Source organism: Typopeltis vanoorti, chromosome 23, assembly GCF_054136105.1.
Source record: "Typopeltis vanoorti isolate ZY-2024b chromosome 23, IOZ_Tvanoo_1.0, whole genome shotgun sequence".
NCBI classification, from domain to species: domain Eukaryota; kingdom Metazoa; phylum Arthropoda; class Arachnida; order Uropygi; family Thelyphonidae; genus Typopeltis; species Typopeltis vanoorti.
The window spans coordinates 92,548,372-92,562,344 of NC_143571.1; the positions used below are offsets into that span (position 1 = coordinate 92,548,372).

Sequence of the window (13,973 nt, forward strand, 5' to 3'; positions counted from 1 at the left end):
CTCAAAACTCGTGGTGAAATACCATCCAGTCCCACAGCTTTACTGACATCCAGAGTACTCAGTATCTGAAACACACTCTCCTCCTGTACCTCCAGATCTCAAACCAGTCCTATCCCTCTAGCATTAAAACTGACTCCTCTAGGATGAAATACTCCAATAAAGTGTTCATTGAACAATTCCACTATGTCCTCTGCATCAGTCACTCTATTCCCATTTTTATCCCACAATATCATTCTTCCACAGTCATTTCTCCTCCTACTGGCTACATAGCTAAAAAATTCCCTATGATTTTCTTTGGATCTTAGGGCCAATCTCCTCTCATATTCCAGTTTCGCTTTCCTTACCACACTAGTCACTCTTCTGGCCTGTGTCTTATATTCCTCAAGCATCTCTTCACCTGTCTCCTTATATCTCTTCCATAGCCTCTTTTTCGCATGCAATTCCTGTTTAATATTGTTTGTCATCCACTTTACTCCAAATTGCGTCCTCTTCTTCACTCATGGTATACAACTTACCATTGCTGATAACAAATATTCTTTCACAATTTCCCACGAACTAGTGATATCCCGGCCTTCCAATTCCTCCCTCCATGAAACTTCCCGAAGTTGACGTCTAAGACTATTATAATCACCTGCCTTATAATTCCACATAAGTTCCCATCTCTTTGATACTCCTACATGTCTATTCATTTTCCATGTCAACACCATATGGTCACTCTCTCCAACTGGTGGGAGAGAGATGCCATCTCAGTTATTATCAACTCTTCTGATGCTATAACCAAATCCAAAACTTTTGAACCTCTTGTTCCCTCTGTTACATGTTGCCTAAGACATTTGTCCCTCAAGAATTCTAGAAATTCCATTCCCCTATTGCTACATGCATCTTCCTCTCTCCAATTTATACTGCTGAAGTTAAAATATCCCATAACAATCATTCTTCTTGCACTTGTCAAACTTAGCTGTCTAAACATCTCCTGGTCCCCATCCTCTGTGCTCCTGAGTCTGTAGCAACACGCCACTAAATATCCTGTCTTGCCTACCTCTACCTCACACCATATGCTCTCAAAATCATTTGTCTCACTTCCTCCAAATTCTCCACTCTTAGAGGACATAGGTCATCACTTATCATAAGCAGTACCCCACCACCACCACGCTTTCCCCTCCTATCCTGACGAAAAATACTATACCGAGCGACTTCTATTCCTGTTGTTATATCCCCTTCTGTCAACCACGTCTCAGTGATCGCAATAATTTTTGGCCAGGCTGATGCTATCTGCACCACCAATTCCTCTCCCTTATTCCAGATACTCCTAGCATTAGTATTTATTGGATGAATCTACAGATATTCAAGACAAACCACAACTAGCTACATATTGTCCCCTTTTTTTTTTTTTTTTTTTTTTACACAACATGGATGTCACGGAAGAGCTATTGGACTTAATAGCATTGAAAGATACATGTGATTCCGACATCAAAGAAGCTCTCGATGTTGTACTTACAAAAGCTTCATTAACAAGCAAAAAAATCGTCAGCATTGCAAATGATGGTGATTCTTCAGCTATGAGAGGTAAAACTAAAGGGCCAGTGGGGCTCCTTGAGAATGATGAACCATATCCTACTTTCCTACCTGTACATTACATTATTCACAGGGAACATCTAGTTGCTAAGTGTTTTAAATTTGAACATGTTATAGAAGTAGTTCTAAGAATCGTCACTTTTATTCGTTCAAGTGCTAAAACACACCAACAGCTCAAAAGCTTTCTTGATGAGTTGAATTGTGGCGAGATTCCTAATGATGTATCATGGTTTTGCTTAGTAAGGTGGCTCTCGGTTAGCAATGTATTAAAAAATTCTTCTTTTTTTCTTTTTTTTTTTGTTAGACCCAATCTAACAATTTCTTAGATAGAAGGAGAAATTTTTCCTTCATCTTGAAGACACTCAGTGGTTGTTAGACATGGCTTTTTCACCAGTGTTTTCCAGCATCTACAGATATTAAACATTTCACTTCAAGTGAAAGAAAACTAATAACCGATCTCACACAGACCGTGCTAAACTTTCAAAGCAAACTTCATCTTTTCCAGAGAGACTTGGAAAATAAAACTTTCAATCACTTCATTTGTCTGAAGAAAATACTGACAAATTCTCCAGGAGTGGAATTAGAAACAGGATCTTATGTTAGCAAAATTAAATGATCTGGCCAAAGAACTCAACAATCGATTTTGCGATCTTCGAGAAGTTAAGCCAACATTCGCTTTTTTGGAAAATCCTTTCCTCATGTAAGTGCTTGAGTGCTGTTGCCCAATTTCAAAACCAATTGTGATGGATGTTGCAGCTTTCAATCACTTCATTTGTCTGAAGAAAATACTGACAAATTCTCCAGGAGTGGAATTAGAAACAGGATATTATGTTAGCAAAATTAAATGATCTGGCCAAAGAACTCAACAATCGATTTTGCGGTCTTCGAGAAGTTAAGCCAACATTCGCTTTTTTGGGAAATCCTTTCCTCGTGTAAGTGCTGTTGCCCAATTTCAAAACCAATTGTGATGGATGTCGCAGCTGCAGAACTGGAGCCTTTGAAACTTCAAGAGGACAAAAGACTGAAGCAAATTGGATGTTCCGTAATTGATTTTTGGAAGCAAGTTCCGGACCAACGGTATCCAGCACTTAATCAATGTGCCAGAAAACTGATCTCCGTTTTTGGGACCATGTGCTCCTGTGAAGTGCTATATTCAACTCTTAAATTTATTAAATCTAAATATACATTTGTTTTAAACGATGAACATTTGAACGAGCTTGTAAGAACTGCTTTGACTAATTACACACCTAATTTTATGGAGTTTACTAAGAAAATGGATACAAGGAAGGCCTCTACTAGTAAATAAGTAACTAAAATTATTGTATTTCAACTTTAAAATTATTCTAATTCTAATGTTCAAAGTAAACTTTTTATTGCAGTAATTTTTATTAAACCTGGTTTTCTCTCCATCTTTTCTCTTTTTTTTATTTTGTTCCTCTTTTTTGTTGTCTCCTCTTCTCTTTTTGTTTATTTTTTCCCAGTAGAGCGTGAAGAGCTGCATGCAGCTTGCGAGGCACGATGTGGCCATCCCTGATATAGTCACATTCAGTGAGTATTGCACTGCTGGTAGCACTTGCAGTTGACTCCCTGAACTTCAATCTCAGTATGGTATTGCTAATTGTTGACCTGGGGTGGCCCAATTTGTCAAACAGATAAGCCTGCAACATGGCATCCTATCATAATGCCTCTTTCAAAGTCAGTCCCCTCTTCAGTTCAATTCTCACAAGTATTTCACCCACACACAGTTTCACAGACTTGGGAGCATCATATTCCTCCAATTTATACTGACTACAAATATGAGAATTGTTATGTGGCATGATGCACCTTGCCCATGGCAGGTGACTTTCTCCAAGAAGTGTGTGTGCACACTGGTGTCCAAAACCTAAGGACAAACTACATTTTTACTTGTATAGGATAAACTTTTCATGATTACAGTTAAATGTGGCATAAATTTATTGCCAGCATACTCATAAATTATTGTACAAAAAATATGATTTTGGAAAAAGTTACAAATTTCCTACAGACATAATTAAGGAATTAATTTATAGTGCTTACGGAAAACTATGTAGAGAGATATTTCAGTATTGAATATGCCTTCCCCAAACTGTGATGCAGTTCTCACAACTTCTTACCATGCTTAGCTCCAAGTGATTCAGGAGTTCTTCAGACAAACTGGCCCACTCCTACATCAGAACAAAAGTCCTTATTTGTTTTCTGGAGGGGAATTTTGAGCAGAATTATGTCTCCCTATTAGGTGCCAAATGTGTCCTATGGGGTTGAGATCTGGGGAGTATGCTTAACACTCAATTTGATTAATTTCCTCAGTCTCCAGAAGTATTTCCACTTCTTGTGTATGATGTGGTATGGCATTGTCATCAACAAAAATGAATTCTTTGCCTATAGTACCACACAACAATCTAATATGATGTTGATGAACTTCGTTGCAATATTGTTCACCAGTCATATTCCCTTTTTCCAGCACTTGTAGCTCAATTCATCCATTAAGCATAATGCCTCCTCAAGCCATCACCCAAGCACTGTCTTTTCTATCTCTTTCAAAAAACTTCTCATAATGTCAAGCAGTACCACTTTCATTCCATACCAAGTGCCGTCTAGAATTGGAGAAAAGATTAAAGTAATTCTCATCTGTAAAGAGTACATTAGCCCATTGGTGTCTTTTCTATTTTTTATGGATGCAATCCTACTGAAAATGTGCTCTACAATGAGCTGTGGATAAAGGGATGCAGACTACAGGTCTCTTGCCACAGTTTGTCGAGATACTGACATATCTGTGCTTGATTGGAGCTGACTTGCAAGCTAACCTGCTGTGGTATGTCGATTACATTTTGCTGTTATAACCAAAAATCTGTCTTTGTGCTCCATGGTATAGCGAGGGAAACCACTTAATAAGCATCTGGAACACATTCCATTGGTTTGAAATGCTGCTCAGAGCCTGGATACAATGCTATGTGAGATTCCAAACTCTCTGGCAATATCAGTAATTGTACAGTATTCTTCAAGCTTTCCAATAATTCTTCCCCATGTGAAATCATCTAGATAATGTCTTTGAGACATTACAACAAATCCCAGTTTACAAGTTTATTCTTTCATGAAAAGAGTTTCTTTCAAACACAATTTGCTTAGTGCAGCCTTTTATCTTTTATTCTATTGATTGCTACCTCATGGCCCCGTTAAACATGATTTGAAAATTTAAATCTGTACTCGCTGCGCTGTTTAGCATCAGACATTCTAAAGAACAGTTTGGTGCACCATCCCAAATGCAATAACAGTATTCAAAGATTGTATGTATTTGGAATTTTTATAGTGTCAATAGTTGCATACAGGTGAGAAGTAGCATCTTGAATGGAAGAGGATACAGTTCTTTGTAGGCCAAGGTGGCTGTCCAGAATTGCTAGTCGTGTAAATCCTTCATATGAGAAATAAGACAGAATTTGTTTTGTGCATTTTATTATTATTATTATTATTATTATTGTTATTGCACCATCAATGTAGTTGGCAGACTCATCATGGGAGATTCTTTCAACTGACAACATATTTATCATTCATTACTGTAACATATTCATTACTGAATCTTGAAATAAATCCATAGCACTCCTTGCATTAACAACACATTCTGGTAATTCATTCTATTCACTGACAATTCTCCATGTAAAAAATCTACCCCACGTAGCTCTCTTCACCACACTCTTACGTAACTTCCAGGGATGACCTCTGGGTTGTCCCCTCTTGCCTTCTACTCTTTTTATAATCTCCTCTGGATGAATCTGATAAAATCCTCTTGCTAACTTAAATGTCTCTATCATACCACATCTTTTCCTGCTATCCACTATACTCTGCAATCCACATTTCTTCAACCCCTCTCCATAGCCAGCATTCCAAAGTCCTGATATTGTCTTAGTCACTCATCTCTGGACCCTGGCCAATGTTTCCACATCACACTGAAAACCAGGTGACCAGATTCGAGCACAGTAGTCCAAATGTGGTCTGACCAGTATGCTTTATACAGTGGCACAACCACTTCCTTATCCCTACATGTTACAGTACTTTTTATCATAGCAGCACTACGAGTTGTAGCCTTTGCAACACTAGTAATATGCCCTTTAAACTTTAGTCTACTGTCAACCATCACTCCCAAATCTCGGATTTCATCCACTTCCTGCAGTACCGCACCATCAGTATAATACACAGCCGTATATTTCTGCACTCCAAAATACAACACCTTGCACTTATTGATATTAAAACTATAACCCCACTCCTTTGTCCAAGGCAAAAATCTATTCATATCCTCCTGAAGGGAATTAACATCAGCAGTGCTGTTATAATTCTTCCCAACCTTTCATCATCAGCATACAACTGGAGATCCCCAGTTGGTCCAAATGATATATCATTTGGATATATCAGGACCAACTGGGGATCTCCAGTTGTATGCTGATGATGAAAGGTTGGGAAGAATAATAACAGCACTGCTGATGTTAATTCCCTGTAAAAAATCTCCATGATATTGGTGATACTGATATTTCATGGATGAGTACTGCACACCTAGCACACCTGGAATATTTGCCCCTGATATATATATATATATATATATATATATATATATATATATATATATATATATATATATATATATATATATATATATTATAGAACTTTTTCAAGCCACTTCAAGACTCCAATAAGTGGGAAGGTGGTCTCACACCTGGCGATGAAATTCATCTACCACCTAAAATGAATAATAAGATGATTAATAAGGATGATTCTTATCAAAATTTAATGTATTATATAATTTATTATAATTAAATCTTTCTTAAAAACATATATTAAAAATGTCTGCCCTGTGGGGAAAATCAAGTTTTTTAATATTTTTTTTATTTAATATATTGTAGTGTTTCGAAGATTTCGGGATATGCAAACAAAAGATGAATCTTCTTTATGTGTTTTTTCTATCAGATTGCAATACTGCACAGGCTGTAAGCATTTAACAGATATCCGAGTTACACAATAACTTCAGTAATAAACTTTAATGAAAGCTACCACAGGTACCTTTAAAGAATAGATATCAGAGTGACATTTGTGATTCCTGTGATTTTGGAATGCCACATCAACCAACATTAATGACCATATGGATCCTTGTATGATGATTGTTATGTCGAAAGAAGTGTTGAACTAGCTTGGATGTGTGACTAGGCATAATTATGCTAAAAGCTATGAATTACATTTTTATCTGTACATCAAAAAATTTTCATGACTACAGCCAAATGTGGACATAAATTCAATTATCAGAACTAGTTGTTCAGATAATTGAAGGGTCGGATAAATGGTAGATTACTGTAACTGTACCTACAGCTTGACCTGTGTTTTATCTTTTGAACTATTTGCATAAGCTTATTATACGACATGACCAACATTTGTGCTCATATATAGAACTTATTTGCCAATATAATGTCACTTGAACTTTCTTGAAGCTACAAAAATAAATTTTCAGGCTTTGTTCTAATGTTTTGAATAGAGATTGGTGATGCACCATGTTTAGAATGCTATAACAGTTAGTGCATTGTCATCACTACCTGCTGAGAAAATTATGAAAAATACGTTAATAATTTGATTTTAGATTCTGAAATGCTCATTAACACTATAGTGCGTGAAAAAAAAATAAAATAAAATAAAAATTTAAAAAATGTTGGCAGCAACTTTTTGATTATCCTCACATAATGGAATATTTTATAAAAGTAGCATTATTAATGCTTTCCATATTTCTCAGTCTCCACAGACTAGCAGTATGGCATATTCACTACCTGTAAATGGCAGTAAAGGATTACTTGCAGAAGGACAGTGTTCATCAAGAAAAGAATGCTTCTTTTATTTTCTACTTCATGATGCTAATAATAGAATTCTAGGACCTCCGAATTATATGTTTTTATCTCCTTTGAAAGGCCTTAAGAAAGCTAATGTTACCGTAAGTACATTATTACAATGAGATATTTTACAAATAATACATGACTATTGCAGGGTATCTGATTATCAGTCATATCCACTTATTCTTTTGATAATTAAGAAAATTTTAACTTATTGGAGAAAAGACTATGATATAATTAAATGTATTAATTTTTTTCCATATGTAGTAATGCAATACTGTTAATGATGTTATAAAACAGCATTCGCAGTACAACAGCTAAAAGTCTATGAATTTTTTATTTTTCATGATACAAAAAGAAATTCAATTGTTTTTATTAAAATATATGTATAGATATAGATATTATTATCATTATTATTATTGTACAAGCATCTTCAGACTCCATGGTCTGAAGAATCAGACCATGGAGTCTGAAGAATCATCGAGGGAGATATCATCAAGTTATAAATTTCATTCAAATTAAATTACAATACTTTTTGTCAAAAGTTACAACTTCTTAAGGACATAATTAAAATTAATGTACAGTGTTTACAGAGTGCTACGCAGAGAGACATTTTAGTATGGAAAATGTCCACTCCAAACTGTGATGCAGCTCTCACAGCATCATACCTTGCTTAGCTCCAAGTGATTCTCGATTTAATTAAAATCCTCAGTCTCCAGAAGTATCTCCCCTGCTCATGTACAATGTAGTGAATAAAAATTAATTTTTTTGCCTACAGCACCACAAAACAACTAACATAACATTGAAGAACTTCGTTGCAGTATTGTTCACCAGTTATAGTCCCTTTTTCCAGCGCTTGTAGCTTGGTGTGTCCATTAAGCATAATGCCTCCCAACACAATGATCTTAACACTGCCATATCTATCCCTTTCAAGAAAATTCTCATAATGGTAAGCAGTACCACTTTCACACTAGAATCTGATCTGTACAGAGTACTTTAGCCTATTAGTGTCTTGTCCAATTTTTATGCATACAACACCACTGAAAATATGCTCTACAATGAGCTGTGAATAAAAGGATGCAGACTATAGGCCTTCAGACGTATAGGCATACTTTTTGAAGATGTCCTGGTACAGTTGGTCAAGATATCCATGCTTGATTGCAGCTGACCTGCCATGGTGCGTCGATTACATTTTGCTGTTATAACCAAAAATTTGTCTTTCTATGGTCAAGTGAGGGCAATCTCTTAGCAAATGTCATTAACACATTCCTTGGTTTGAAATGCTGTCCAGAGCTTGAATACAATGCTGTGTGATATTCCAAACTTTCTGGAAATATTAGTAATTGTGCAGCCTTCTTCAAGCTTTCCAAGAATACTGTATAATAAATAAATGATATTTATCATATTTTTATGACATTTTAAATGAGTTTTATCTGCATTTTTAATATGTACTGTGGTTGTGGGGAGGAGCCGGAACAAATTAATCGATTTTCAATTAAATCTTATGGGGAATCGCACGTTGGATAACGACGGTAATCCTGGAATGGACTACCTTCGTTAACCAAGGCACCACTGTATATATAAAATTTTTATATCAGAGTCAAGCAGCTTTCAGAGATGAACTGTAGACTCAAATATACAAATATGATCAAGATAAATTTATTCAAGAAAAAAATGAAAGTTTGAAAACAAGAATAAAACATTAGATATTCTAAAACAGATTGTGAAGAAAACATTCAGTTAGGGAAGCATAGTGAAGTTATTTGCAAGGATAGAAAAATCATAACTCCATGGGTTGATTCAGAAAGTTTGATATGCTTTCTTGTTTCTTGGAAAACAAGAAAGCATATCAAAAATTCCTAGCAAGTAAGTCAACATATGCTTTAAGAAAATAGAGGAAAATGTACTAAATTACACATTATAAAGCAGTGTGTGAAAGTAGCTAAACAAATGTCATAGTAAGGCATTTGGAAAATTATGCAAGATAAATATTGGGAAGGTGTCAAAATGTTCTGGAGGCTAATGGAGGGAAGAGTAGCATAAAAGAAATCATACATGGATAAAAGTCACATGAAACTGATGATAAGATATTCTAGATGTCTGGAGTAATTGCTTTCAATGATTTAAATGAAACCAGAAGTGCACATAATACATCAAAATCCTGACATGTGCCCTCAAGGGCTGTACAGGATATGATAGTACTACATGAAAAACTTACATCATTACTAACTTCCTATCTTTGGTCAAATGTTTTGTTTCTAATCCAGCTCTCAGATCCATAAGTTAAAATTGGTTTGAACGCTGTCTTGTATACAGATAATTTAGTGTTTTGACTAGTTTCTCTCTTTATTCAATATAAATTTATTCAGTTGACTTCCTGCCATACTAGCTTTGTTGATTCTGTTGTCTGTTTCCGTATTTAATTTACCATCTTCACTAAAAATTGTGCCCAAGTAGAAGAAATGTTTTACTTTTTCTATAGGTTCTCCATTCACAATGCAGTTGATATTTTCAATGCTTCTACCTATTTTCATTGTCTTTGTCTATTGCTGACCTTCTTACCATATCTATTACAACTCTTATTCAATTTAGTCAGGGAATCTTGCAGACTTGTAGCAGATTTATTTAGAAGTAGAATATCATCTGCATAGAGTAAAGAGCTGAGATTAACATCTCCAATTTTGATATCAGGTTTAATACCACTTTCCTTCATAATGTAATCCATATAGATAATGAATAACAGAGGTGATAATGTACGTTCTTGTCTGACACCAGATGTAACATTAAACCATCTTCCTTCCGTCGGTTCTAACTGCTGACTTACAACTCAAATAAAGACTGAGTATTGCTTGATATAATGCTCTATTGATACCATGTAACTGTAGTATATTGAATAGCTTCTCTCTTGGCACCTTGTCATATTCCTTTTCCAGATCTACAAAACTTAAATACAGTTCTTTGCTATTATAAAATATCTACATTTACACAAGAATATTATTTAATTTGCCAAATATTTCAGTCTAAATATTACAGACCTTCAGTGGCTACATAGGAATAGTTTTAAAAAACAAGGTGGAATACGAACAATTGATCATTCACCAATAGAACAAGCCGCGTGATGTCATATGGCTAAGTATTAAAAGAGTAAATTTTTATCAGATTCATGATTAAATTAAAGATATTAATTCAGAAATTCATGTAATAATCTTAAATAACATTAGACTAATTTAGGGGGTTGCTTAAGAGTCAAAGCTGCATAACTGAGAGGAAACCTCCACATAGCCTTTAAAGGAATGTGGAGAACCGACCAGGGCTTCTGACCTAATGACCAATCCTCACCTTCTCGTGGTGCACCCTGTTGGGTATCTACTTTGATACTGAACGAACGAGGATGGGCTTGTAATTTGGGATTTAGCCGACCAAATTGTATTCTTATTGGTTAAACCAAAATTAAAAATGATGGTACAACATGACAAAATTTCATGCCGGCTGGGGCATCGCCTGGTTAAACAAGGCCCCCGTTGTTTTCGCCAGGGAACCAGGGCGAACTGCGAAAAGTCAGCTACTGGAACAAATCTGAAAACAAACCCCAACTCAACATCACCAGAGTTAAAGATCGACACTATCAACGTAAGAAGCAGGAATGGCAAAGAAATGGAGCTAGCTGAGGAATTAGATAAGTACTAGATCGACATAATACGGGTGACTGAAACAAAAAAGACAAAAACTGGTGAGATCTTTCTGAGCAATAAATACAAAATGTTATATTCAGGCAATGACAATCAAGGAAAAGAAGGAGTAGCCATAGTATTCAAAACAAAATACGAGGCTAATCTTCTTGAATGGCAGTCAGTCTCAAGTAGAGTAATGTGGGCAAATATGAGAATGGGTAACTGGAGAATGAGACTTATTTGTGCCTATGGTCCCACAGAAGGTTCTACTAAGGTAGAAGTGGAGGAATTTTTTGATGCTTTAGAAAAAGCAACTGACACAATGAAAAAGGAAAACTTGGTCCTTGTTGGGGATCTAAATAGCAGAGTAGGAAATGATTGTGAGACATACAAAAATATATTGGGAAAATTTGGAGAAAACAGCAAAGCTAATATTAAATGCAAATATCTGTTGGATTTCTGCTCAGGACATGGACTGGTTATTACTAACACCATGTTCCAACATAAAAATGTGCACAAATTCACATAGAGAGAGAAGAGGCTAGGAATAAGAAAAGTCTCATTGACTATGTTATTGTTGATAGTGATGTTTTCTCCCTGGTGCAGGACACCAGAGTGTACAGAGGATTTGAAATTGGAAGTGATCACTATTTAGTCTTGAGCAGGATAAAATTGAATTTCATATTGAAAAGAATATCATGTAATAAAGTTTAAAGCGAATAAAAGATGAGCAGCTGTCAGATATGAACTGTAGACTAAAATACAGAAAGATTATTGAAAAGAAAATGAAAGAGTTTGAGAACAGGAATCAAACCTTGGAGATTCAGTGGCAAGCCTTGAAGAAAGTCCTGATTGATTCAGTTAGAGAGGCATGTGGTGAAGTTGTGTGCAATTATAGAAAAATCAGAACTCCATGGTGGACACAGGAAGTTAAACAGGCAGTGAAGGAAAAGAAGAAAGCATATCAAACGTTTCTGTCAAATAAGTTAGCTTGTGCTCTTAGAGAATACAGAGACAAATGTAAGAAAGCTAAACAGTGTGTAAAACTAGCTAAACAATAGTCATAGGAGGACTTTGGCGTAATATAGAAAATAAATATCAAGAAGGTGGCAAAATATTCTGGAAGTTGTTGAAGAAGCTTAGGAATGGAGGAAAGAGGGCTGTAAAAGGAATTAGAGATGATAAAGGTGACATGAAAACAGGAGAAAAAGATATCCTTGAAGTATGGAGTAATTACTTTGAAAAACTGCTAAATGAAACAAGCAGTGATGACAGCACAGTGATAAAAAACACTGACCAGGCATGCAGTCAGGAATACATATCCATACTTGAAGTAGAACAAGCCATCAAAGGCTTAAAATGTGGAAAGGCAGCAGGAGTAGATGATATTCTACCAGAAATGCTGAAGTGTGGTGGTATAAGAGTCTTACAGTGGCTGCACTTCATAGTTCAGAAAACCTGGACAGAGGGACGAATTCCTGATGATTGGAGTAGAGCTCTCACAGTACCCATATATAAAAAGGGAAATAAAACTGAATGTGAGAATTACAGAGGTATTTCCCTACTGAGTGTTCCTGGTAAGATCTATGCAAGTATACTTGAGAAAAGATTGAGAAGAATTGTGGACAAAAAGCTTGGTGAAGAACAAGCTGGATTCATGCCAAATAGAGGCTGTCAGGATCAGATCCTCACTTTACGACAAATAGTTGAGAAAGCATAGGAATATAACAAAGATCTGTATTTAAGTTTTGTCGATTTGGAAAAGGCATATGACAAGGTGCCAAGAGAGAAGCTATTCAATACACTGCAGTTATATGGTGTCAATGGGGCATTATATCAAGCAATATTTAGTCTTTATTTGAGTTGTAAGTCAGCAGTTAGAATTGAAGGAAGTACACGAAGATGGTTTAATGTTAAATCTGGTGTGAGACAAGAATGTACATTATCTCCTCTGTTATTCATTATCGATATGGATCACATTATGAAGGAATGAGGTATTAAACCTGATATCAAAATTGGAGATGTTAATGTCAGATCTTTGCTTTATGTGGATGATGTTATACTTCTAAATAAATCCGCTACAAGTCTGCAAGATTCTCTGACTAAATTGAATAGCTGTTGTAATAGGTATGGTATGAAGGTCAGCAATAAAAAGACAAAGACAATGAAAATAGGCAGAATCATTGAAAATGTCAACTGTGTTGTGAATGGAGAACCTGTGGAACAAGTAAAACATTTTAGCTACTTAGGCACAATTTTTACTGAAGATGGTAAATTAAATATAGAAATAGACAACAGAATCAGCAAAGCTGGTATGGTGGGAAGTCAATTGAATAAATTCATATGGAATAAGAGAGAAATTAGTCGGAACACTAAATTAGCTGTATAAAAGACAGTGTTCAAACCAGTTTTAACTTATGGATCTGAGAGCTGGGTCAGAAGTAAAACACTTGACCAAAGACTAGAGACCGCAGATATGAGAGTCCTGAGAAAGATTAGCGGCATGAACAGATGGCATCAATGGCAATATCATATTAAAAATGAGGATATTAGGAAAGAACTTGACATTGTCAGCATCCAGGAATGGGTTAGCAGAGCTAATCTCAGGTGGTATGGTCACTTAAATAGAATGGGAGAGGAAAGATTAGCAAATCAAGTGTTCTCTGCTAGGTTGGCAGGAAAACGACCCACAGGAAGACTGAGATATAGGTGGATTGATATGGTACAAAGTGCCTTAGACGATAGAAATATAAGATCTGATAATGTTGGTGTCTTGACAAGTAACAGACTGATTTGGAGGAAAATTGTAGATGGGAAGTTAGTAATGATGTAAATTTTTCATGTAGTACTG

The 13,973-nt window shown here is 35.7% G+C and overlaps 1 protein-coding gene across 1 annotated transcript in view; it reads left to right on the plus strand.

The window, feature by feature from the left end:
- The window catches only part of beta-Man (beta-mannosidase), a 386,558-nt gene that overhangs the window by 356,501 nt on the left and 16,084 nt on the right, over positions 1 to 13,973 (plus strand). The window contains exon 15 of the mRNA XM_090413087.1: positions 7,358 to 7,552. Coding sequence (XP_090269213.1) covers positions 7,358 to 7,552 — 195 coding nt within the window. The remainder of the gene's footprint in view (positions 1 to 7,357; positions 7,553 to 13,973) is intronic.